Here is a 26,100-nt window from a genome sequence, read left to right as displayed (position 1 = left end):
AGCTAAAGAACACATCTTAAGCAGGGGTGCCACTAATGGCATCATGTTAACAGCCTCACACTAAGTGCAGGAGTGTGTGACCTATAATGAGTACTTTCGACACTGAATGGGTCTGTCTCGGTGAAGCGGGAGTTAAGACAGATTGTTAAACTAATTACCTAATTTGCAGTGTCCAAAAGCAAGAAATTATAGCTCCAACTGGTGAAATTGAGTTTCCTCTCAGGGGGGTAAGCCTTCCCAAATAGTGTGAGATTGAGCTCAGAGTATGTGATGCTCCTCTTTTACGCTTCAGCGACTCTCTACTGGCTCTTGATGTACAAAGTGCTGCATTACAAAAGAGGCTTGCATGATTTTCAAAGACACCCACCACAAAAGCCACGTCCTCTAAAAATGAAATGAGTTTGTCCTTGCATAGTACGTATACTGTACCCGCCTCCTCTCTCCTTCACAAACCATTGCTCGACACCACCCATTACATCAGTGGGAGTGGGCCCTGTGGGAAACCATCTCTTCCAGCTGCCCGAGGCATTCAGCAGAGCAGCCAGGCGGAACGCTCGCTTTCTGCCAGGACCACAGGATGACCCCAGGATGTATGGTACAGTTCTTGATGCACTTTCATCAATAGGAAGGAAGTGACCCACTTGAGCAAAATCAATAAGTCAAACAGCTATGATGACTTTTTGAATTACTTTGTTGTTTATTTCATAAATTGGCCCTGTAGACAAACAGCCAGATTCATACAATTCATTTTTCCTCTGGTCAATAAGGGAGCAAATAATCTGAAATTTAGCCTGCTTTTTCAGCAAGTCTCCGAAAAAGTTTCAGTTTTCAGGGTATACTGATGGAGGACTATTCCACACCTTAATCTGGTCAATATTTATGTAAGTAGATAAATATGTTCTCACACAAGTCCCTTGCAGCAAAGAGACAACCGTCTCAATCAGCACGGGGGTGCGCTAGACTAAGTGTTGGTATTTTTTCAGAGCCATGCAAGCAGGTGCAGCGAGGCGGATTAAAAAGAAGGTGTTTTGCGCCATTGATGACGTGAACACAGCTGACAGATTCTGTCTGCCCGTTCCTCCAAGTTCACCACAATCGTGTTACATGACCTGTGCCAGTAGTTAGACGTGGTTTGAACAGTAAAGTTTAGTCTACTTTCAGCCAACAAATTCTCAGGTGCGCCGGGCGCATGTCAAAGAAAACGCTGTGAGTATGTCAAAATGCCCAACATGGCACAGAGAGGTGAACCACATTTCAAAACAAGTGCATTGAGGCTTGTGTCGGCACGAAAATTTTACGCTTGAGCGCAGCTGCGATGTGTAAGAATAGAGGCCATACTGTTAAAATGCTTTTTGTCGTTTCAGTTTACCAGATTTTTTAGGGGGGGGGGGCTAAATCAGTACATAGTGACACAATTGTGCTTGGGCATGAGTCACCTCTCCCCTACCACCGTCGTCCTTTCAATTCCCATGTGTTATGTAGGCTAATTTGTGTTCTTCAGGCTACCGTAATACGCTCTAACGCATTATTGTGGGTATATAACGAGATGGAAGAATGTGCTGAAATGTCTGTCATGTAGTGTGAGCCACAGGCTGGATACCGCGTGCCGCCGTGTTTAATCATCTTGTGTGGAGACATCTCTGTGTGGAAGAGGAAGGAGCGAACCGTGTGTGACTGAAACAAATCTGGATACGCCAGAATTTCCGCATGCACCATCTAAAATAGAGCCAAAAAATGGCCCCAAGGGTTTATGACACAACAACTTTGACTAATGCAATGTTTCACCAAATTTGGTTTAGTTTGCTTCATCTTGGTATGGTCTATATTGGTGATTGATGAACATTTTTTGCTCTATTACGAGAACGTTTCTGGAAAAGCTTCAGAATTGTCAATGTGTTGCCACAATTTACGTATAATGTTTTGTTCCCATTCCCTTTCTAAAAATAGCCACCAAGGTTTACCATTGCCCCTACTGAAAAGTGGGACATGAGAATCACATGCAAAAATGTGAACTGTGCCAAACTGAACAGAACGGGTTGGTAGAAAACTTTTTAGTGGGGCTAATGTACGTATTTTCTTTCCTTTGTTATACAGCACTTTGACTTTGTACTTGCAAGTGGAAAGACAAACACATTACCTTCTGCGCTTGCATATTCTACCAGTAAACAGATGCATCCGGGGTCGCATTTGGCAACGTTTCCTGCTCCTGTCAAAACCTGACAAAAGAGCTGTAATGTATTCATAGCCACTCGTGCCCCGAGGAAGGAAAGCACATCTCAGTCAGTCGTTTGCTGTTGCAGATTAAAAGCAACGGTGTGAGGAGGTTATATGGAAACCTTTGCTTTATGGATGCATTTTCTTTCTGGCATGCACACACACACACACACACACACACACACACACACACAGTTTTTTTCTCCTTAAGAGTCCTAGTGCTTGTCAGAGGTAAACACTGGTCCCATGGTTACCTAAACTATTGGTCTCTTGGCTGTATTGTACAATACGGTACGGAGCCCCTAAGGTGAAAAGAAAAAAAAATGGCGTTCCCGCACAAAGTTTTGCGCGATAACACAATTTTTTTTGCAGAGGAACACTTTTTTTTTTTTTAATGCACGTTTATGTCCTTCCGGGTCATCTTCCAGCTAAATGAAAGCAACAAAGGTGGAGCGTTTTCACCCAGGTGCAAGTTTATTTCGACTTTTATTTTGAAATTGGTTTGAAAGCTGTCCACTGCAGTAAGTAACCATTGCCCCTGAAAGGGTTAAGGCAAGGGTGGGCAAACTTTTTGGCTCGGGGGCCACATTGACTTTTAAAATTTGACAGAAGGGCCAGGTCAGCACGAGCTATGGTACATTAAAAAAAAATGCAATTGTTGACAGCCCATATCAAACATCAACAGAACAAAAGCATGAACGTATTGTATTAATATACTTTTTTAAATGACAACAGTGTTGTTGATGACCTATTTTAGCCTGTGCATTGCTGCAGATGGGTTGTGATCAGACCAGTAGAAGTAGAGCGATACAGAGGTCCTAGGTGGTCGAAAAGACCCCCCCCCCCCCGTGTTCTGCAACTTCAAGTCAATGCGCCACCTGGCGTTGAAATGCCTGTCAAGTCCAATTGAAATTAATGCAATCATTCACATTGAACCTTAATTGTGGACCAACCTTCGGCGGGCCGGATTAAAAAGACCAACGGGCCGGATTCGGCCCGCGGGCCGTAGTTTGCCCACCTCTGGGTTAAGGGCTCAGTAGTATTGTGCTCTCATCAAGACTTCACAACTGGGCTTATGTACAGTGTGTGTACTCCATGCACACATCCAGGAACATGATACAGCGAAACCCCATTCACATATTTCACACTTGATAATCATCGCGCTTATGTGCAGTCAAGCAACACACTTAATTAGCATAGAACGGCAAAGAGCATACACATCGTAAATGATGCTTTTCATCCATCATTGTTCTCCCCGCCCTCCTGTCTGTCCTTTTTCCAATCCTCCTTTTTTCCTCCCAGGCAACAATACTTCCCAATCTCAACCCAACATTCCATTTCCCGTCCGCTAGACCAGTTTATTATGCTGCGACACAAAATACTGTGCTGCCAATGATGGTCTGTGTATACCACAGTGTGATTCCTTCAGCTGTGGACCTGCAAAGACAACCAAGCCGTTTTTCTAAACCAACCACCATATGCCACTTACATACACAAACAACTGTGTGCATATAAAAATAAGTGCATCAAAAAAAATTTCGCCCAAAGCAAGCTGACGTATGCTCCAGCTCCTTTGACCCTTGAGAGGATTTATTTTTTTTAATTAAATATGCCAGTGTGCAACCAGACTATTTGTGTCGCTGTTCACATGTACAGTTACGTAGATTGTATTGAATTGTAGACACTCTTCCAATGGTCAACTATTGCACAAATGCATTGGAAAAAATATTGCAATAATTTACTGTAAGTTACTTGCCCGCCCTTATCAAATACTGAACCGCAAGGTGCAAATAAATCGTACACGTTCTCCCAGCCTACTTATATCGTGTGATTGCACAGCATGCCAATCGTTATGCAGACAGGTCCGCGCCTGGAGACTTTTGCTCTGACGAGCTAAGCAAATCATCATCCATTCAAATTGACGGCCACAGATGGAGGCGTGTGCATGCGCGAATTACAATTACGCAGATCTGGTGGCAGGCCAATAAACAGCAAATGACAAGCACACGCAACCCAAAGACTTGGCAAGGTTTGAGTCTGAGTGTGCGCCATTGAAATAAAGCACAGATCGCCTCCGCTTGATCGTTAACTTCCAGAACATCGGTCAATGCAGAAAGAACACAGATCAAGGGCAGCATCATCAGCGGTCTGTGTATGTGTGTATGTGTGTGTGTGTGTGTGTGTGTCCGTGCTACACTTCATCTGTATGCAGGAAGTGCGTTTTAGCTTTGGATTGTTATCCTCTTAAAGAAAGAGAATGAACAGTGCCAGTATATACATGTATGGAGCTCTTAAGTGTCTCAGTGTGATGATCAGTGGAACAGCACATCCATCTCTGCACTGACTCCATTCTTTTCGTAAGACAGGTAAATAAACCTCCATCGGTTTTATATCACACACTCAAAAATGCTTCACATTGGCTACATCTTTCGATCACCGCCTCCAGGGACCTCATCTATCCTTTCAATAAGTTGTCCTTCCCATTGTTCCTTATTAGCTCATTTATTCCCAAATATACAGTCAGAGTTTTTGACAGAGAACGCCTGTGAGAGGATCATTGAAAATAAACGTGAACAGGGAGATGGCAAAACAGCCGGTGGGGGCTTAGAACAAAACACTGCCATGTTTTATTCAAGACAAGTGTCGCGAATGTGTAGTTATAGGTCGCTTGCACGCATCTCAGGCTAAGGCATTCTGGGAGGTCGTTTTTTTTCGACCGCAGCCATCTTGGGAGGTTACACACGCTGCACGCTTTTATATCACGCCAATTTGAGAGGTAAACAAACCCTCACAAAGTAATTGGTGCGCATATTTGGTCTTCACAGAAGATGTTACTCAGCCATTTTGCTTGCCTTGTTTTCGACATTTCTTCCCTGGTGCATAATTATCTTCGGAATTCAAAAGAAACATTGATCTTTTCCTGTCTTGGCATTCTTATAACAGCCAACTACACAGCAAGAGCGCACCGTTTTAAGAGCAACCGAGAAGGGTGTTATGCAATTAAATGAAAACAAGTCAAATGCTATCTACTCAAGACGGTGAATGAGAAAAACAAAGCAAAACAAAGCGCAAGCGACTCCACGTGAACACGACCTATAGGCAGTACAGCAGAGACTGTGGCGGTAGAACAGTTTGCGGAGAACACTTTGGATTTTACAGGAAAGCTGAAAAAACGTGCATCGAATTTTAACCTTCGAAACAGGACCAAACTGAGAGGGGGGAAAAAATACAGTGTCAAACACCATCTGTTCAAAGAAACTGGTGGACAACCCATTTGTTGAAAAAAAACCCCCATAAAACAAAACTGAGGAAACAATAGAATAACTGAGATCCAGCATATATTTACATTTTTTTAAAAATAATTGTTTACTCCCATTAAATTGAAAGACGCATGACTCCATGTTAGACGGGTCGAAGGAGATGGCACTCATTTTTAATTTTTTTTTTCAAGTTTAGAAAAAAAAAGTCTCTTTATCTCTCTCTGTCTCACACGCACGCACATGCACACACACACAAAGCTTCATTTTCTTTCTTTCATAAATACAAGGCTTTGCGGACTTTACTGTTATGGGAGGAGATGATTTATTTATTGCTGTAAAACAGAGTGAACTGTCTTTCTCTCTCTCTCACACACACACACACACGCACACACACACACACACACACACACAATAGGCTCACTTGCTGTAGTCCCCGAATGGCCCTATGAGGGAAAACAAGAGAAGAAAAAGTTGGGAATGCCAGCACAGAATGCAAACTGCCAAATTGAACCGCATCTGTTGTTTCTATGCATCTGTTCACCCCTCGACTGTCAATAATTCTTCCTAGCGGCCTCAGGAAACAGAAAATGAAAACCGTATAACACCAAGTTAAAAAAAATATCATCAACTTATCAAGTAACACACCACCCAAAGTAGGTTATGAATCGTTTCATTATTTTGGATAAATCAGGACAGTACACGATTGTTAGTTGAGAATGCGTATTTAGCACGTCGTAGAACTGGGACAATCTGGCATTGCTGCTTTTCTCATGTCGTAGATACACACTCGCCTTTACCGCTATCACATATTTTTTTGCATGCTTCATGTTGATTTACTGGAAGTCTATTCAAACAAACGACACGTCATTGTCGCAGTGCTTTGTCATTGGCCAATGTCAGCCATCTCTTCGGGGCCTCTCCTTCGGCTGGGGGCTTGTTTGCCTGCCCCTCTGCGGCATATCTGAGCGCACTGTTAATGAAAAGATGTGAGCTGGCATCTCTTTTAACGACTAGGAAGAGGTAATACAAGGGGGATGGTTTACAAATATTCAAGCCAAGACTCGGTTGTAGTGTACTTTTTGCTCTGCAAGAAACACATTTTACATAAATTGCACAAACAATCTGTAATCCCCACTTTGTAGTGCGTGTGTGTGTGTGTGTCTGTGTGTGTGTGTGTGTGTGTGTGTGTGTGTGTGTGCTTCCAGGCATTTGTGAGCAGGTCTTTTCGAATAGCTGAGGCATCAGTTTTGCAGCTGCGTGCATACAAGAGGACAGAACACACATCATGAATTATTGATGCAAATGAAAACAACTCAATTTTTTTTCGCCCTTTCTGTGCCGGTAATTCTCTCGCCTCTTGTCGTTAGCCCAGGCAGTCATCTGGCACCTGTGCGGCTCTCCCATGACTGTGACGCTCAACTGGTGCCCAGTTTAGAATACAGCGTACATGCAGCCACTTCGGTGTGCCAAGGTTATGTGCTCGCACATGCTCAGATGCACGGACAGATGTGGACGTTCACGTGCATGCATGCACACAGTTTGCAAAGAGCTTACTGTAGATTTCATCAGCCTTTCTTTTTCCACTGGTTCTCATCTCTTCTCCCAATTTCCCTATCTGAAAAAAACAAACATCCATGGTATCTGTGTCATTTCCCTGCCTTTTTCCCCTCATATTGCTGCAGTGCCCTCTTTTCTTGTTCCCTCTCTGCATAAATGGAGCAAGAGAGGAGAGGAAATGAGGGAATGGAAAACACGAGATTGAGCCGCTGAGCAAGAGATGGAAGATGGAGAGAGCATTTACAGCCAAATAAAGAGCAAGCCTTAATAATTTAATCTGCTCCGAAGCCGCAAACCAATCACAGACAGCCCATCGCTCCCATGGAAAAAGGAGAAAGCGAAGGGGGCCGCCGCTGACAGCCCCTCCATACCGTGATAAATTATTTGAGGTCAAACGCTGGTCTAAAGACTCTGTCCCCAGTCAAATGTCAAACCCGCAGAGGGCGGCTCAAACAATAGAGGGGAAATGAACATTGTGCGGTACCAAGAAGTGAAGCGTTTCCATATTCGACAACAGTGGAGCCGACAAAGTCAAACACAATCTGCTGATTCATGCTGACATTCTTCCACAAATCTTTTCCCCCCACAACAAAAATGTCAACTCATTTGTTCCAGACTCAGACTGTCACTAAAACCTTGGCAACCGAACATTCTTACTCACTCATCTTGACAGCAACAATTTTAGGAAAAACCCTCATGCTTGCATAGCTTGTGACACTTTCATCTATGTTATTTAGTACTTTGGCATCCGCCTGGCAAAAGACATTTTGTGTATCCAATATGAACTTTATATTAATACAGTGGGAGTGGAGTGAAACTCCTCTACAATGGAATCTACATGGGTGAAAATACCCCCTAGTGTGAAAAAATATTCATGCATGAAAGCCATTCCCACTTTTCTGCCCCCCCCTGACGAAAAGTCCCCCTGTTCTGTTATACGAAATCTTTTTCTCTGCTCTTGCCACGCAACAAGATTCACTACAACAAAAACAAGACTTCCGCAAAAGTCTAATCCAACCTCAGCATGTCACAGTGACCTCTACTGCTTCGTTCGGAAACGGCAACAGCAACCACCACACTGGTTTACACATGGGCAGTCGTACAGGAAGTATTAGTTTCAGACGTAGCACGAACGTTGCATTGCTAAAATGGTGACAAAACGGACCTTTGCATACCATGGAGTTAAGAAAAGAAAAGCTTTACCGCTTGAAGACAGGATAAAGGTAATAAAAATGAAAGATGGAGGAAGCAAAATAAAAGACATTGTGCAAGAAATTGATGCAAGTGAAAGTAAATGCTGATCGTAAATTTCGCAATTTCTTTCCCTTTTTTTCTTTCTACGCTGACTATATGAAGTGTCAAATAAGTGTATGTTCATACTTACATACTTAAGTACATATATATGTTTTTTGTGTGTGTTCGTGTTTACGTCTGAGATAAAATTTGCTACAGTGAAAAGTCCCCTGTTGTGAAAAATTTCTTGCTGTAAACATGATTTCGTTGACGAGGAGTTTCACTGTATTTATCTGAATTCATTCTATTATTGTAGCTCATTACACTTCAGCAGCCAGAGCCTTCCTATGTTCCGGTGTGGGGTCATTTCTTATTCTATGGTTATCATCACACATTTGCTGTTGCAGTCAGTGGTACCATTTTGTGACGGATGCTGCAGCTCTTGCTCTGAATCCATCTCATATGCACGACCTGGCAAAAGGAGCACACAAATCAATTTTACGTATTGTGTGGATGCGGCAGTCTAACTGGTTGGGTTACATGCACACGCTCATCTATTGTTTGACCTGAGGAAGGTCACCTGAACCACCATGAATGAAAGACAGAAAGAGAGAGCAAGGCATACTGCAATACGGATGCAAGTAGAGGATGAGGTTAAATTGGACTAATGAAATACGCTTAGGACATGCTGTGTCACTTTTTTTTTTAATGATGTGATTGTCATGGAAGTGTGCCGTCATAGGGAAAAAGGTGATGTTGATCGTATGAGCCTTTGACTGACAGGGTCATAAGAGAATAATATTTTGTTGTGGCATTGAAATGGCAAAGCTAGCCAATTTTATATATTTTTTCGAATCAAGTCTTCATATTTCAAGAAAATCTTTATTTTGTAGAAAAGCCTACCCACACAGCACGATCTGATAATATAGTTAGATATGAGTTCATTATAATACTTCAGCTTGGTGATCAAACAATCCCAACATAAAAAAGGCGATTTTAACATATGCAGTTCTTTCTCGAGAATGATGCAATTTCTGTCACGGGCAGTTTAAAAAAGAAATGATTGGTGGCGTAATTCCACACTTGGGGTGCAGCCACTTCAGAGACCGCCATCTTTGGATACAAACAAGTCTGTCTTTCATGTTACCATGTTGGCATTGTCGTGAGGACATCAAAAATCATGACTTCAAAAGGTCATAAATTGCTGACATTCAATGAAAAAGCAGAGCAAACTTAAATCTAATTGAGTTTTGGAATGCACATAAATGCTAAAAAGTGAGTGGGAAAGTCACGGGCGGTTTGTTTTATGGCGCTTACAATTACAAAACAACAAAACAAAACAAAACAAAAAAATAATAATCACTTGTCTCAAGCAGGTTTCATGGCATGAGTGTAAAATGGGCAATCTGGCTTCCAATCACCAAACGGCAGTTTGAGGCTAAGTGCAGGATAAAAGAAACAGGCAGATAAAACATGTTGAGACTACAAATGAGCATGTTGTTAGCGTTTAGCCAGAAAGAGTGACTCAGCATTAATCAGCACTTCGTGGGATAACGATTCGTCATTTCAAGGACAACAGCTCACTACTCGGCGAGCTTTTAGCTTCCACATCTTTTACTGGCTGAGTGAAAGTATGAATTCAATCAACAGGAGAGATAGCTGATGGAATTCGGTTCACAGACGATAAACTTGCTTGCTCTGTATCATATAGTAGTTCCCATAAACCTACCGGCCCGACAAGCTTGTTTTTCCAGCAAGAACATGAATAACATTATCCAGAAATAAAAATCTGTGAAAAGACCCATTTTATTGTCACTGATGAGCCTGTGATAAAAATACGTTGTCTCGACACATCACAGCAGTTATAGGGCATAAAAATGCTGTGCTCGTCTTTCATCATGCTTTAACAGTACCTCTTGAAAGGCTCTAAATATAGCACTTGCGCATACGCACTCAAACACGCACAAACACACATACGCTCATACTTTCTGTGATGACAGCCATTACTGATTGTTGTCATTATGTTTAACTTATTGTGTTTAAAAAAAACCTGAATTTTCCAAAAAGAGACTTTTTTTATAGACTCTCTCTTTCCCATCCGCCCATCGCAATATAAAAAGTCTACACACCCGTGTTTAAATTTTTTATGATGTTAAAAAAATACCTGCAACCATTTAAAGTGCCTCTGATTCACCACAAACCAATTTCACATCTTCAAAGAGGCTTTTCATGACATTATTTTACTTTGCGGCAGAAGCCTAAAAGGTTTTGTGCGAACCTTGACTGCTATTTGGAACTGTTCATAATTTTCTCACTCTTGACTAAGGTCCCAGTTCCAGCTCAGGAAAAAAACAAAACAGCCATGGAGAACCCTTGATGAGCCAAAAAGGTCAACCTTGGTTTTATCACAGCTGAACATATTTTACCACATGCATTTAAACAATTTCAACTGTGTTTTTGCAAAATGTATCTAAAAACAAAATCCATCCATCCATCTAACCGTTCGTCCCTCCGACTGTCTTATTATTGGGTCATCAGCTATTTGTCATGTATCGTTGGGTTTGCTGGTTTGTGCTTTGATTGTGTTAAAGATCCCGTTTTATTGCAGGTTTGGCATGCAAAAATGCATTTTCCCAAGAGGCCTGTAAAATTTGCTGACGCAAGGCGAGACCAATGAAGCCCCCTTTTAAGTGTAAATGTTTATGTCGAGTCATAAAAACGCAACTAGATATTCTCGAGTACCTTGATGAGCATGAGTATTTTCACATAGTCAATTTATGGAGTGAAGGCACTTTTCTTCGATTGCACTGAGAGTTGGTTCAGTGAGATGCACTTGGAGCTCATTGATTTTTCGCAATGTTAAAACGTTTTTTATTGGCGTGGCATTTTCACCCTCTGCATAAAAGGTTAGAGGAGTGAGCCAGAAAGGGATACAAAAGGAAATGCTCTCTCCTAAGAAACTCTCGTCAGCAAAGAAGTGACCTTGAAAACCCTTAGTGGACAAAAAAAGAGAACCGTGGATATCTTTCTGCAAACAGACAGAAAGCGACCCGAGATGATTATAAGATGGAGGAGTGCAACCTTTTTCACCTGTGAAAAGCAGCTCACCTCTATGAAGAACCCTGTCATTTCGACGTCATGATTCATGAAGGATTAGAGGCAACGCCTTCGTGCTTGCACAGCACTAAATCATCGTGCTCTCCTTCCTCCCCCCTCCTCCTCCTTTTCTTTCCTCATAGAAAAGCATGCTTTCATTTCCTGATATTTCTCCCCGATTATTCATCTCTATTGTTTCTCAAAAGCATTGTGGGTGTGTGAGAGAGAGCGAGAGAGAGAGAGAGAGAGAGAGAGAGAGTGTGTTTTGGTTATTTTTTTTTTAGAAATGAGTGTTGCTAAATGATGATCATTTCCAACTGCAAAAGCAACACAGTGACCAACTTTTTAACCGTGACAATGTGAACTAAAATAAATCAATCTATAAATCCCATCTGTTCAAAAGAAGTGTGGCTAATTCATTGGAAACTGCAGCCGTCCATTTTGTCCACACGTTTGAAGCAAATATCTTGTATTTTCACAGCGTAGTTATGTCTAGCCTAAGAAAGTCACTGTTTTTGTTTTCAAGTCATAATAGCGGCATTGCTTCTTTGAGATTTAACAGTTGACCAAGGCCTGCTTTCACCACATTAAGCAGATACGCCTCCAGCGTTTGAGAGAAAGACAAAGGCTTCTTTTTATTTATTTATTATGATTTTGAAGCCCCATTTTAAGTAGCGGTATATACTGCGGCAATTTTTTTTCAACCATTTAAATTTGGCAGGTTTTTAAACAACATAATGGAGTGTCAAATTTAGAAGATGGATTGTTGACTGTCACTTCATAGGTTTCGTTTAAGAAGAATGAAGAAGAACCACAATGGAACAACAACTGTCTGATCAAGTTTGCACAACTGAGGAAAACCTGATGGCATTAACGACAACACTTGGAGGTCACAATACAGTAATCCCTCGTTTATCGCGGTTATTGGGGACCAAAACCACCCGCGATAAACGAAAATCTGCGAAGTAGCGACCAATAAACATCCATCCATCCATTTTCCCAACCGCTTGATCCTCACTAGGGTCGCGGGGGGTGCTGGAGCCTATCCCAGCTGTCTTCGGGCAGTAGGCGGGGGACACCCTGAATCGGTTGCCAATAAACATATACAGGTAAATAAATACTTGTATTTATTTATTTTTTTAAAGTCCGCAAACGGTCAGTGAGAAGCTGCAAAACAACAGCGAGTAACATAGAGCAACATATACAGTACTGTACTCCATGTATATGGAAAAAAAATATATTTTTTAATGAAAAAATCTGCGATGCACTGAAGCCGCGATAAACGAACCGCGAAATAGCGAGGGAGCACTGTCTTGAAATTTGCAAAACACTGAGTGCGTTTCTCAAAACAATCTGCACAAATAGCAAAACATCATGTTTGCTGCAGAAATGCCATTTCTCCAATTCCTTCGTACATCTCTCAAAAGTAAATATTTGTGTCACTGAACGTCAGCGACGCCACGTCGGTGTGCCGATGTGTACGCAGAAAGAAATTCTAATTAGTTCTTCATGTTGTCAATAGAGCCTAACCGTGTACTTTGATTGGATGCTCTGAAGTAAAGTGCCACTTACGGTAAGTTTTGATGATAAATTAAAAGTTACACCTTCACGGACTTCATTTCATTTTTTACTGTTTGCGCGGTAATTTGTTGACAAACATTTCGTTGAGATACAGAAAGAAAAAGAGCACTGCCATGCACACAGAAAGAAATTAAAACAAACAAAAAAGTTGACATGTGGACATGGGACTATGCCCTTCGGTAAAAAACAAACAAACTGTATGTGCAACACAGTCGAAATTACACTGCGGTGTTCCTGCTTCTTTTGGGCCACAGATTCTCATCCAGATCACAACAATTATCTTCACGAGCTAGCTCAGAAAACCAGCTCATCGCTTGTTGATCAAATGCTTCACACATTTCCCTCGGTTAGAAAGTCAAACTTTGCCTCTGGAAAAAAAAAAGTTTGAAGCGAATGCGTAGAAATATGCTTGACATATTATGACCACCTGTTCAACCGTTTTACATGTCAAAACTTGAACTCATGCCAAGACAATTCAGCAGAGATTCATCCTAATATGTTTCGTATTACCAACGCAACCGAGAAAAAACGTAATATTGTCTGATGTGACTTAATTTGTTTTGGCATGTCTGTAGATTCACTCCGGGCAGTTCCGTTAACACCAACAGGAGACACGAAACCCAACACAACCATTACAATGCGACTGTTTACATCGTCTATGGGTGCATGCCATAGCTCCCAGCATATACAATACATCGCAGCCTCTCTCAACGCTCGCTCAGACACATGACATTTCGACTCACATCGTGCCCGTAGGTCCCTTTGTCATCCTCTGTGTGAACACGACAGGAAGTACGAAGTACGGAAGAGAAGCGTTGAGCAGCGGCGCGCCGCATGCCGACAGCCCCTTGCTTCATCGCCCACTTCTGCCTTGGTCCTAAGGTCTTCCTTTGGAGGCTTGGCCTGCGGCAAAAAGATGAACGAAAAGGGTGGGACGTTTTGAAACAGAAGAGGGAGGCGGGCGGCACAGGTTAAAAGTCATACTCGAGAGCGTGCGAACATGACAAGGTCAATCGTGACGAAGCTTCTCGTCCTCGTGATCTTCATCTTCATCATCTGCCTTGCAGATTTTTTCGCTTCATACGGAGGTGAGGATTTTATTAAATGTGTGTGCACGTGTTTGTGTTCATTCCTTTTTAAGGCCTTCCGCCAGAAGTCCTTCTTAGTTGGTCAAAACCAACAAACCTGAAAAATGTACTTTCATTCCACATTTGGCCTGGGTAGGAGTAATTTCGGGCTTTATGTGTTATATGTTAATGCAAAGGACGGAGCTCCACTCCACCACTATTGTACTAGTAGATGACTTCCGCAACGTGTAACTGTAAAAACGCAATTTCCTCTCTTGGCTCCGTGCCACGTGCTCACACTCAGACATTTCCTCACGTCTTCTTTTGTCATGTCAGACATGTTTTCTATTCAATTTTACCCTTGTCCGATTTGTTGAACTAAAAGGTTCTTTTTCTCCACTTCTTGCATGTTCAAATAATATCTGCATTGTCCGCTCTCTCCTTTCAGTGTCCAAAGTCAGCCTTGTCTGTTTGCCGTGTGAGCGGGACAAGCGAGCGAGGAAGAGGGAGAACTGGCGTGGGAGTGCAGAGGCCGAGGTGAGAAGAAAAACGTCATGTGACCCGCCTCTCATCCCAGGAGAAGAGCGATGGCGTGAGACGTGTGACGAGAGAAAAGGTGACAGCAGCCCTACGACAAAGGATGTGAGGAGCGAAGACCCACACCTAAGATGGTACATGTGTGAAACACAAGGGAGTGCGGCGGAATTGCAGAGTAACAACTCCCATTCAGGTACAAGCAAAGATACGATTGGCTGCAGTTTGAAAACATCCTTAAAATGCCCTCTCTCGACACAAGTAAACCTGAATTGCCTTTCTCGTGTTTAATACAGTGTTGCCACAGCCTAGTGACCTGGAGGTGTCAGTGAAGTTTGAATTTGGAGAAGCTAACTTCCTGAAGCTCACCTTATATGGCCGCAGTAATTCCAGCTCCCTGCATCTTCAACCAGCTGACGAGGAGACGGATGATGATGGAGGTCACGGTGCGGCATCTTATTGCTGTGGGCCAGTCCATCCCACTTTGGAGACAATCAATCACATCGTTTGTCTGCTGAGACTCTCAAATGACACCCTCTCTTCTGTCGCAGAAAATAAGAAGTTTCAAAAGACACAAGAAGGTTGGCGTGGGGAATTTATGACTAGCGTGTACCGTCACTACACATTCGCGACTGTACAGCTTTGCTGTAATAGTGCTCGGTTTTGAGATTGAAAGCCAATAACAGAAGTTCTGGTTATTGGCAGTATCGTCACGGCAGAATTGTCGATAAAGCAATTGTACAAAGGGTACCTAATGTTGAGTCTGTTGTCCTTGAGATTGAGTTATTGTGTCTGCGATCTCTGTCCCAGATGAGTGGGGTGCTGTGTTCAAGATCCTCTGGCTGGTTCTCTTGTGTGCGGTTTTGCTGACTTTGACCTCAGCTTTCCTCAGACGAATGAAGCGCAGCGGACTCTGTTGCAGTAAGACACACGATCATATTTTCACTTCATTGCACACGGCGTATCCAAAGTGGCAAATGTATTCAAATTTACCTGCACATGTTTTCTGTCTATCGGGGAAAGTACATCTTGATTATTGCTTCTATGGGCAGCAGTTGACAGGTAAATGTATGAGTAGCTAGCTAGCTAGCTAGGATATCTCTCTACCTACACTATACTGTGGATAGCTATCTATTAATTTTTTATTTTTAGTAAAGTGCACATAAGGCACTAAAAACATTGTTGCTTGTTCACAATTTATGCATTTACTTGACTAGTTTATTCTCTGAACTAGTGTGAACTGCATTAGTATGTGGCAGGGGGACAGCAAAATTACGGGGTTTAAACTCGGGTTAGTGTTTCAAAGTGGAGTTTTAAATGAGGTTAATGTTTCAAAGTAGGGTTTCACACTCTGGTTAGGGTTTCAAATGGTGGTTATGGGTTCAAATAAGGTTTTGAAAGATTGTGTTACAGTTTCAAACTAGGGTTTAAAACGAGAGTTGGGGTTTCAAATTAGGGTTTTAAACTTGGTTAAGGCTTTCAAAGTTGGGTTATAAACTGGGTTAGGATTTGAAAGTGGGGTTCTAAACTCAGTTTAGGGTTGACATTTATTTTCCATGTCACACTTTGTATCAAATAAGATACAAATCTGATGTGCCTCTAGATCAGATGGAAGCAATGACAGAGATCAACATTCTAAACGGTAACTTCTGGCACATTTTTAATTGATGTGCATGCTTTGAAAGTGACATGACTTTAATTATGAATTGAAATGCTTTCAGGGAGAAACCTTCATAATTACAAGCCTCCCCCAACATGGTCAGGTTAGTACGAAAAGAGAATAAAATGTCATGGATTTTTCTTTTTCCCGTAACTGATTTTCTTTTTCCATGACAGGATTAACATCTATTGCAGAGGTCGAAGTAGCTGGTAGGAAATCAGAACACACAAACATAATTCAGCACAGATGATGATAACAGTCATAAAAATACATTTGGATGGATGAATCTTACTGTTTACGATGTTCATGTCTTCATTTTTCAGATGATGCAGAAATTGTACTGGATGGAAATGCGGACCACTGTTATGTGACTGGTAAACTGCGTGGGTTTTCTCCGGGTACTCCGGTTTCCTCCTACATTCCAAAAACATGCGTGGTAGGTTGATTGAAGACTCCAAATTGTCCCTAGGTGTGAGTTTGAGTGCGGATGGTTGTTTGTCTGTGTGTGCCCTGTGATTGGCTGTAAACCGGTTCAGGGTGTCCCGCGCCTACTGCCCGATGGCAGCTGGGATAGGCTGCAGCATGCCCTGCGACCCTTGTGAGGATAAAGCGGATCAGAAAATGGATGGATGGATATGTCTGTGTTTAAAAATAAAGTTTTCGACGCAATATTTCGTTTGTAATCATTGACCACATGCATCTCACATTATTGTAAACGATATTTCTCTTCCAGCCAATCTTCATCACCGTCCACAGTGACTTTCCCTCCTGCTGGACAGGACACAGCTTTAGGCTCACAAAGAAAAATGAACATGACATCATCATCATCATTCGTCCCCGACTTTAATGTGGAAAAAAAAAGATCTGGGATGCAAGTGAGGTTTAAAGTGACTTAATTTTCAAATGCATGACACTGCAAAGTATCTGGACGTAACCGATCATCTTTCCCAGACTGTATGGCTAAAGAAACTTGTTTTTAATGGATCACTAAGGGTTGATGCCGCAGTGGATGGTTTAAAAGGCAAAATTTGGCAGGACAGTAAAAATGTGTGGAACAACAACACAAACAAGAATAACAAAACGTCTGAGCACGTACCTGATCAGAGCATTTATTTCATAGCTACGCATGCCATTTGCATTGGATCCTGGTAGGGTGAATGTTGGGGAAATAGATTTCCTTCAAGGCGATATCAATTGGAGCAGTTAGATGTCATTAATATAACAAAAAAAATACATTAATCTTGAATACTGGCATTTTAAAAAGAGAACAATCCTCTTATGTCAGTCAAGGCAATGGAGTGCAAGGGTGCTTATACATATATTTTTTCAAATATATATTAATGTAAACACCAACGCGTTTTGGTTATGCTGTATTTTTGGGAGATTATCTTTGTATTAAGCACACGGCTAAAAGCCTCCATGTGAAAACAAACAACATCAGGGTTAGCCACACACAGAGGCTACCTGTAGACCAGTTAACATGTCAATGTTAACTTTGTATTATACACATAAATAAACAGCTTCTGACAATGTAGACAGAAGCTCTTGTGGAATTTCTTTACCCTTTCTGTACAATATTGTGTGAGTGCGCGCGTGTGTTAGTGCTGCACATGTGCTGCTGGTTCTGTGCATGTTGTGCAGCGTTGACTCTCGATGTGGGAGATCTGCAGGACAGGCAGCAGAAGTTGAAAGGCATTTTGGATGTAGTTGGTACTGTTGGAGCCCTGAGGACGACAGAACCAAGACCTCAATTAAAACCAGAGCACGCAATTTCAAAACAGAAAAATTGTGTGAGTAGGGAACATTTTAAGTCTTTCTACAATTGGGCAAGACAGCGGTCAGCAAGACTCTAGCATTGTCACTTGTTCTAAAAGTTGTGGCGGAGTTGTTTTCATGCTTTTTAACTGACAGTCCTGAACATATTTTTACACTTGTGTGACATTTCAGAACACATAATTGGACGTCCGAGGTGCACACCCTAATGTGATAATCATTGGTCATGAAAGAAAAGGCTTCAGTGTTTTAATATTAACAGTGTTGAATTTAAAGTTAAATGAACATGGGAGAGTGGAAAACTTCTGCTCTGGATTTTTTATTCATTTTTGTTCCGATGGGAAGAACTGATAAAGATTACCGTATTTTCCGCACTAAAAGCATTCAATTTTCTCAAAAGCAAACGGTTTTTCTTATAATCCGATGCGCCTCATATATGGATCAGTATTCTGATTTCTTGGACATAGTATTTTAAATGTTCTGTAGAGCGCTTTGTTACAGCTGCAGTGGTTGTGAACGCTTGATACAAATAAAGCTGTATTGTATTGTATTCCCTTTAGCATAGCTCCATCTAGCGGATGCAGAACGCAACCCCAGCCACTACTGTAGCTTCCATGCGCCCTATAACGCGGTGCGCCCCATATAGGAAAACGGTTTTAAAATAGGCCATTCATTGAAGGTGCGCGTTACACTCCGAAGCGCCTCATCGTGCGGAAAATACGGGCACATGGATTTAACAAAAATACAACAAATTGTTTTGTAGTCCAATGGAGAAAAACGTCAATACATTATAGGATGCTGGTCAGTGACTGACAGTTTGAATTCCAAAAATATGTTTTGGTCATATATTAGTAGACTTTGGTTACACGTATTTATTCATTAAAAATATATGTATCACCAATTGGCTAGAACCATTCACACAATTTCACAGGTAAGCATGAGTGTTGAACACACGACAAACATCAAAGGTACATGTAACCAAATATGTTTCCGGCTAACATTGGAACAACAACACTTTCTAATTCCAGGATAATGGAACACTGATTCTTAACCTATGGAGTTCGGCTCTCACCTCCAGCAGCACGCTTTCAATGAGCGGACTGAGCTCCTCAGCTTTCCTCTGACACTGACGATGAATGACAAGAGTGTGTATGAATTCATACAGAATTGGTCATCTCCATTCAGCATACTGACTTCAAATCTTGCACACACTGGCTCGCACTTACCCCAACAAGGAGCAGCGTATCAGAGAACTTTCCGGCCAAACACTCCACCTCCTTACACATGGCGCATGTCAACCTGCCAGGAAAAATGGAGGTTGGAACAGGCCTCGCCGCAGTCACCGCATGAAACGCATACACACACACACACTCTAAGACTAACACACACTTACCTGGTGAGGACATGTGCCTGATCCCTTGCTGGTTTCTCCTGCTCTTGCTCTTGGCCATGTAGGATGAGTTCTGCCACCTTGTGGAGCTGCTCAATACTCCGGGCTGTCACTTCCGCCAGGCTGCTCACTGACGACATGTAGACAGCCTGCAGAACAAACACGGATGTGGACACGGACGAAATGAGATCACTGGTATTGATCATTCCATTAATGGCCCATCACAGTGACGACACCTCACCTCCACAGATTTGAATCCGTCCTCCTCCAACTTTGCTTCCTCTCCCTCCTGCTCCTCCTCCCTCTTCTCCTCCTTAGCCACTCCATCTTCGCCCTGCTCTCCCTGCTCCCCCCCAGGCTGCTCCCGCGTCTCCCTGCCAACTGTCTCCGTAGTGACAGGCCGTTCCACCTTGCTCACCCACTCGTGGGCGCTGATCCGAGCCTGGGGATGCACAATTACGAGCTGTCAAAGCTCTGCATCGTGATGTATTAGCATCACGTGCATCTGCACGATTCGATGCTAATATGTGGATTCCATACAGTCAGTCTCATTTACATACAATTGGTCATAATATCAACAATGTCGTTGCAGTTTGGGATCAACATTTATTTCCTACCATGGTGACATAATAAACGAATTGATTGACGAAAGATTGATTTTGTTTGTACTTTAGATAAGTCACCATAGAGACTGAGCAGTCGATGAGGGTGGGCAAAATGTGGCCCAGGGGCTACCTATGCCCCACTCCCTTCTTTCAACAATTTTATAGATTTTATATACCATAAGACATTTTTATCTTTTATTACCTCTATCTACAAATGACATGGACCGGCTGTCCGTATTGAGATTTTAAAAATTAAAAGTGGCCCCGGAGTACAAAAGTTTCCCTTTCGCTGCTGTAGATACCGAAAAGGCGCCGTTTCTTCTGCAGCCCAAGATACAAACAGTTGTGTTGTGTACATCTTTTACCTTATTGAGTTTGTCCGGTGTGGCAGCAATATGAAGCTCAAACAGCAACTCAGTCAAAACACTCATAAACTCTTCGTCTACTTGATCAGCGTCTACAGAAATACGCACACGAACACACATGGACAGAGACACTTGAATCACTTACGGTCATCATTCGGAGAGCAACAGCATATCACGGTATTGTCAAAAAAGCCTTCATAGCCACAAGAAAGAAAAAAAAAAACGTCGAGGTTCAAACGCCGTTGTGTAATGTCATGCGTGACTTGCACTAATCTTGTGACACTTCAGCAAAACTCAAGAGACGCATCTCTCATCAACGATAGTAACCATCTTGAAAAGAATGGGTGTCACCAAAGTTGCTGATGTTGCCATTACGGTCCATTGAGAATGCTTTCCCATCTTTATGTATAGCGATGCACAGGAGAATGACAATTTGCAGAGGTGAGTAGCCAAAAATTATCCTCAAGGAACCTTACGAAAAGCAAATGGTTCTAACTTGAGTAAAATGAAGTGTCCAATCAGTACCCAAGTAGTGACTCCCAGTTTCAAAATGGTTGGTGACCCCTGGTTTACAGGCACGTAGCACACAGTAGGCTCACCTGGCAGGCATTATTAAATGTATACAGTATATATAATTTGATTGTAGTGATTTTTTAAAAATTTATCAGCAATGCTGACCTGTTTCATTACTCAAAAACAACACAGGTTCTGCCAACTTAGATCTTTGCCTTCAGTACTGTGAACAATTTTTTTCCTACCTTTTGAATGAGGACAACCAAACAAAGTTCCAGTAAATGGATCTGAGTGGGTTGGAAATAGGTGAATAGTATACGGCATTATACCTACTCTGACAAGTACAATTTATCCGTAAAATTAACTTAGGAAACTGAGTAAATAATGCTTGTCATTACAGTGAATATGACATTTTATTAAATTGAAAAATAGTTTATAGCACGCGCGAGGAACTTCTTTTTACACTTGTATTACAGTAAAATTTTGCTTTTGCTTCAAAATTGCTGATACAGCTAAGAACGATTTTACAATGGTGAGAGGTTAACCCTGTAATAGAATATTTCCAAAAGGGAAAACGATATTAAATTCAAACTGTCACCACATAAATTACCCTTCGCCTGCTCTTCATTCCCAGCCTCCTCTTCCTTTTCCTCCTCTCTCTTGATGAAGATATCCTTGATGAAAATAAGCTCCTTTTTCACCTCCTCCTGCTCTTCTTCCTCAAGGGAGGAGAGGTACTCTTGGACCTGGGGGTGACTTGGCTTTATTTCTCGATTCGCACTCTGCTGGACAAAATATTTCGTCTTTCCCTATAACTATGGGCTGACCTTGGCCTCACTTTCGTTGGACAGGATCTCGAGAGCCTCCAGGTGGGACAAGCCCTGGTAGTCATCAAAAAGAATCCCATAATGAGCCGTCGGTGCGCTGATGGGCTGGTTGCTCAGACGTGCTCGCTCCTTCTCCTTGGCTTCCTTCAACATCTACAAAACAACAGGGACCAAGGTGGAACCATGCCGAGACGGGGCGTGATCGCGTCCTCTGAATGAGTGTGACGGAGAGCTTCATGACCATACCTGGCTCAACGATGCGGTCTTCTGCATCAGTGTCTTGGTCTTTTTGAAACCCGGATCGCTCTCAGCCAGAACGGTCATGGTCTTCTTTCCAATGAACTCCAGTGCATCTAGGCCACCGCTGATCACAGATTTACCCTGCGGTTCCCAACATGACGTAAAACAGGGGCGGGGGGTTATCGACTCAGGTCAAGATACAAAATTGTGGGGACTAAAAGAGGAGTTTAAGATAAGATAAGATATCCTTTATTTGTCCCACACTGGGGAAATTTACAGCCTCCAGCAGCAAGAATGTGGGTAGAAAGAAGAAAGAAGAAAAAACAAACAACCACCGTTCAATTAAGTGCAATATAAGTATTGTTTGCAATTTTCAGAACAGATCCCTTTTTGTCATTGTGGTTAAAATTGTCAGTGTGATCTAGCGGTAGTATTTTGTACATGAGGAAAAAGGTCTTTAGGAACCCCCCCCAGCCCATTCTGGCCTCCTCTATTTTTAACAAAAAACATTACATTGGGAGTGATGAGCTTTGCTGACACCATGAGGGAATATCCACATCCCGCTAGCAACAAAAGTTCAAGTAAAAGAATTGGAGAAATCCCAAGACAAAATAAGATAAAGTATATAGGAGCTACTGTTCAGATGTGGAGTCACAGAGCTGAGAGGAGGAAATGGAGGAGCGGAAACGGCGCAGAACTGGCAACATTTCTGCTTGACAGGTAAATATTTCAACTCTTTGAATTGCAATTGATTGCACATACAAACTCGATTAGTAGTAATGGTGGGAACATTTAGCAGTTTTTTTAAAATCACTTCAATGATTACCTCAAAAACAAAACTGGATCAAATGTGGAGCTGGGGATTGTGCACAAACATTGGCCAGAACTTCCTTGGCAGAGGTAACAACAATAAAATATTTCGAGGCAAGTTTTTCCATGAGTAGCGGGATGATGTTTGCTCACCGTGTTCTGTACAACATTAGAGATAGCAGAGAAGACGCCCCTGTTGGAGGCAGCAGCGCTGGTCGTGGTCGACTCTTCATGACCTGACAGCTGGTCGCTCTCCCCTCTTCCCTCCGGCTTCTCCTCTGTTGTGTCCTCCTCTTCCTCTCTGGCTTCCTCCCCCACAGAGGTCCTGTGGAGACGCAGAGCTTCTCCTGCCTTCACCTTGACCGACGTCAGACTGTGACCTGTTACGCATCAAGAGAAACACATGAAAATCCACCGAAGACAGAACATAGAGGGGAGAAGGATGAGGTCATGTGTGAGACATACCCACTGTGGAGGTGGCGCTGCTCAGGAGGGATTTTCCCCATGAGCCCCAACCTCCCCAAGCTTGACGTGAGCTCTGCACACAACGACATATTTTCCGTACATGTCGGAACCTCTCATCATCTATTTCATTCACACCTACTGTGCCATAACACATTAGAATAGGTCATCCGGTGTGCTGGAGGAATTTCACATTTTCACCCCATTTCATTCTCACAAAAAAAGATATTGTGGATATTTAGGTACAATATTGAGCAAACTGCGATGAGCGCATCAATTATTTCAGGACAGTGTTCCCTTGCATACTCATCTGTTGTACGCCGCGTTTGTTCTTAGGCCAAAACACTGTCGAAAATGAAAGTCTTGCTTTCATCTTGTGGCATCTGGTTGCCAATGAAATATGTTGGCGTGAGTTGAGGAGGTTCATGAATTGCTTTGGTGCCATCTTATGTCATCTATATGCAATTACAGTTGTGCTCATGTTTTCACATACCACGGCTGAATATGTGAAATATTGGCAATTCTGGTGGAAAATATGACTGGGGACTGAACAGGGACCATCTTTTCATTATTTCATTGTTTTGTTGAATCATCGTGCTATTTTGAAATGCCTCATATTTTGAGTCCGATTAAAAATAACCAAAGGGGTTTTGTCTGGTCAATCATCCCTTCTTTCAAAAATGTTAGACAACTTACAAATTCCACCAGTTACTCACACATTTCCACTATTTGCAACAAGGCTCGGTCCCGAACGCTGCACGTGTTTGTGTCGTAAAACAGGAACCTCGGCTCCAAAGCTGCGAGGACCGATTGTTTTTATTTTAGCTTCACTTGTGCATCCTTAACATTTCTCAAAATGAATTGACTGCATCAATCTCTCTTGCTGAATGACTAACCTCCTGATCCTTCTCCTCCTCTGTTGCATCTGGCTCCAGGCTCACTGATTGGTCACATTCAGTCAGATGACCGTCACACTTCAGATGACTCTCGGAGGAAGTTAGGATGTCTCCGGTGTCCTCGGTCACCACATCGGTGGTCTGCAGGGCAATCTCGGGGATCTGTGGAGGCTGCTGGGTTTCAGCGGACACTGCGGGGTCTTCAGGGACATCGTGCCCACAGCTGAGGTCAGAGTGTGTGGTCAGTCCAGGTGGCGGGAGACTCTCGGCATCAGACGGGGCAGACTGGGACATCGTGATCTGGAAGTGGAGATAATTACTGTTTTTAATATATTGTACATGATAAGGGAATTTGGGATGGTATCTATGCGGTGGGGAGCCTGCTGGCCTCATCATTATCAGAAGGACTGAATGAGAACACACAAACTCAACACAGAAAGGCTGGAATCAAAATTTGAATGCCGACCCTCAGAATTGTGAGGCTGATGTGCAAACACCATGGAATCTACAGTCTCTTCATTATTCAATTGTGCCATAATTTAAAAAAAAGGATTTAGTATGGCCAACTGGCCAATACAGGAGTGAAGAGGAGTGCACAATGCATCAATACTAAATTCACTGTATGTAGAGAGGATAAAATTAGATGAAATGAATTTCAGATTGATGTTAATATCAAGTCATCCCTATTAATGTGCATAAAACTGCCAATCTACATCTAGGACATGGAAAATAACATCCTCTTACCCTTCCATATTCTCCGTTCTGTTACAGACAAATTCTGAGATGCAGTATTTTCAATGGTAATCAAACAAGAGTACCACATTGCCACCTGCTGGTTACTGAGTGCACATATATTCACAATCACAGCACTTGTCTTGTTTACACTCACTTTGTGCAGAAACTTTGATGCGGGGGGGAAAAACGAGTTTTAGACCTCAACCAGTGTGCGTAAAATAAATATAGGACCTTAGGGCGGTAGGGCTCGGGAGAAACAATGACGAAGACACACTGACTTGTATGCCTCATCTGTTAAATGAAACCAAAGCATCCACTTAAATGTATGACAGTAAAGTAAAAGCCGGGTGTCAGAATTTGTATTAACTATTCGTACTACGAATGCACATGAGAACTTTCAAGAAACAGCAAAATACGTAGCACCGCACAAGACTGAAATTCTATACCTATACATTGTATGACTGGCGAAAAACGCATTCACCAGGGCAGATAGTTTAGAGAAATATGTTTGTCATGTAAACTGGAAGCTGGACAACTTTGTATTGTTTTGGTGTGTAAAAAAATGACAGCGCAACTTACCCGTTTGGTACCAGCCGACGGCTCCTCTTCCGCCCCGCCACGTCGGCAGGCCGGTGAGTCTCCACATCGAAGAGTAACAACAGTCAAGAGGTTTCATCGCGACTTCCTCAAACGGTCGTCTATAGATCCACGGAATAACACCGAAGAGCAACAGCCGTCAAGAAGTTCCCTGGTCCTCCTGGGTACCACAGACATTAACTGTATACATTCTTGCATAAAAACGGTGAAGATGATGTTCACCACCGAGTAAAATATGTCAAAAATAGTCATCTGTGCCTACGCGCAAATATCGTCCTCGGAGTAACGAGCCCAAGATGGTACTCTTTGTTTTTTTTGCACATCACCAAGAGTTAAAAAGTTTTATCACACACATGCTAAAACAATAATGATTTGTTTTTGGTTCGGGCAATGTCAACACTGACGTGCAAGTGCAGTGCAAGGCAATCGGCGACAAAAACAATGAATGATGTTGGCAGTCGAACCAACCGGAAATTAAATCATAAATTTGGTTTAAAAAGTTAGTAATAAGCCCCTGGTGCATGGCTCGTTGGTCTAGGGGTATGATTCTCGCTTAGGGTGCGAGAGGTCCCGGGTTCAAATCCCGGACGAGCCCTGTTTTTGCACCTTTCATTGATTCGGAAATCACACAACAATGATAACTGATAAATAGTCTCGAAGAGTAACTCCCCTCCAACTAAACAAA

General features: G+C 42.4%; 2 protein-coding genes and 1 non-coding gene across 7 annotated transcripts; 2 read left to right on the top strand and 1 right to left on the bottom strand.

Moving 5' to 3' along the window:
- Nucleotides 1–13,685: 13,685 nt before the first annotated feature.
- On the top strand, nucleotides 13,686–17,204 carry LOC147200253 (uncharacterized). 5 transcript variants are annotated; one of them, XM_086120144.1, is made up of 10 exons: nucleotides 13,686–14,029; nucleotides 14,457–14,738; nucleotides 14,839–14,988; nucleotides 15,094–15,123; nucleotides 15,353–15,463; nucleotides 16,146–16,184; nucleotides 16,264–16,305; nucleotides 16,379–16,411; nucleotides 16,526–16,638; nucleotides 16,936–17,204. In XM_086120144.1, exons 1-10 carry the CDS (start codon nucleotides 13,942–13,944, stop codon nucleotides 17,047–17,049), a joined length of 1,002 nt encoding a protein of 333 aa, XP_085976270.1. In that variant the 5' UTR covers nucleotides 13,686–13,941; the 3' UTR covers nucleotides 17,050–17,204. The 5 variants fall into 5 exon arrangements, with proteins under 5 accessions (XP_085976270.1, XP_085976271.1, XP_085976268.1 ...); XM_086120145.1 differs by lacking the exon at nucleotides 15,094–15,123; XM_086120142.1 differs by having other exon boundaries at nucleotides 14,839–15,123.
- A 93-nt stretch (nucleotides 17,205–17,297) lies between these two features.
- Nucleotides 17,298–25,470, bottom strand: fam114a1 (family with sequence similarity 114 member A1). Its single transcript, XM_086120140.1, has 13 exons — nucleotides 25,398–25,470; nucleotides 24,084–24,383; nucleotides 23,191–23,263; nucleotides 22,879–23,105; nucleotides 21,922–22,056; nucleotides 21,676–21,828; nucleotides 21,459–21,594; nucleotides 20,336–20,427; nucleotides 19,607–19,807; nucleotides 19,369–19,514; nucleotides 19,202–19,274; nucleotides 19,048–19,101; nucleotides 17,298–17,926 (listed from the first exon to the last, which is right to left on the bottom strand). The coding sequence occupies exons 2-13, from the start codon at nucleotides 24,375–24,377 to the stop codon at nucleotides 17,801–17,803; spliced, it is 1,710 nt and encodes a 569-aa protein (XP_085976266.1). The 5' UTR covers nucleotides 24,378–24,383; nucleotides 25,398–25,470; the 3' UTR covers nucleotides 17,298–17,800.
- A 468-nt stretch (nucleotides 25,471–25,938) lies between these two features.
- On the top strand, nucleotides 25,939–26,010 carry trnap-agg (transfer RNA proline (anticodon AGG)). The gene has a single exon. It is a non-coding gene; the product is annotated as a tRNA-Pro (tRNA).
- The last annotated feature ends 90 nt before the right edge of the window (nucleotides 26,011–26,100 follow it).

The sequence above is a fragment of the Hippocampus guttulatus genome, chromosome 9 (assembly GCF_054856545.1).
Source record: "Hippocampus guttulatus isolate MCC_2025c chromosome 9, RoL_Hgut_1.0, whole genome shotgun sequence".
NCBI classification, from domain to species: domain Eukaryota; kingdom Metazoa; phylum Chordata; class Actinopteri; order Syngnathiformes; family Syngnathidae; genus Hippocampus; species Hippocampus guttulatus.
This window is presented reverse-complemented; position numbering and strand designations above follow the sequence as displayed.

Bases quoted from the DNA above. Each gene is read 5' to 3' on its own strand.
- LOC147200253 (XM_086120142.1), top strand. From the start codon at position 13,942: ATGACAAGGTCAATCGTGACGAAGCTTCTCGTCCTCGTGATCTTCATC. The intron at 15,124-15,352 runs GTTGGCGTGGGG...TCTCTGTCCCAG, and splicing joins GTTTCAAAAGACACAAGAAG to ATGAGTGGGGTGCTGTGTTC. The intron at 15,464-16,145 runs GTAAGACACACG...ATGTGCCTCTAG, and splicing joins GCGCAGCGGACTCTGTTGCA to ATCAGATGGAAGCAATGACA.
- fam114a1 (XM_086120140.1), bottom strand. From the start codon at position 24,377: ATGTCCCAGTCTGCCCCGTCTGATGCCGAGAGTCTCCCGCCACCTGGA. The intron at 23,264-24,083 runs GTTAGTCATTCA...CGTTGTGTGCAG, and splicing joins AGGAGGAGAAGGATCAGGAG to AGCTCACGTCAAGCTTGGGG. The intron at 19,808-20,335 runs GTAAAAGATGTA...GTGCATCCCCAG, and splicing joins CACCGGACAAACTCAATAAG to GCTCGGATCAGCGCCCACGA.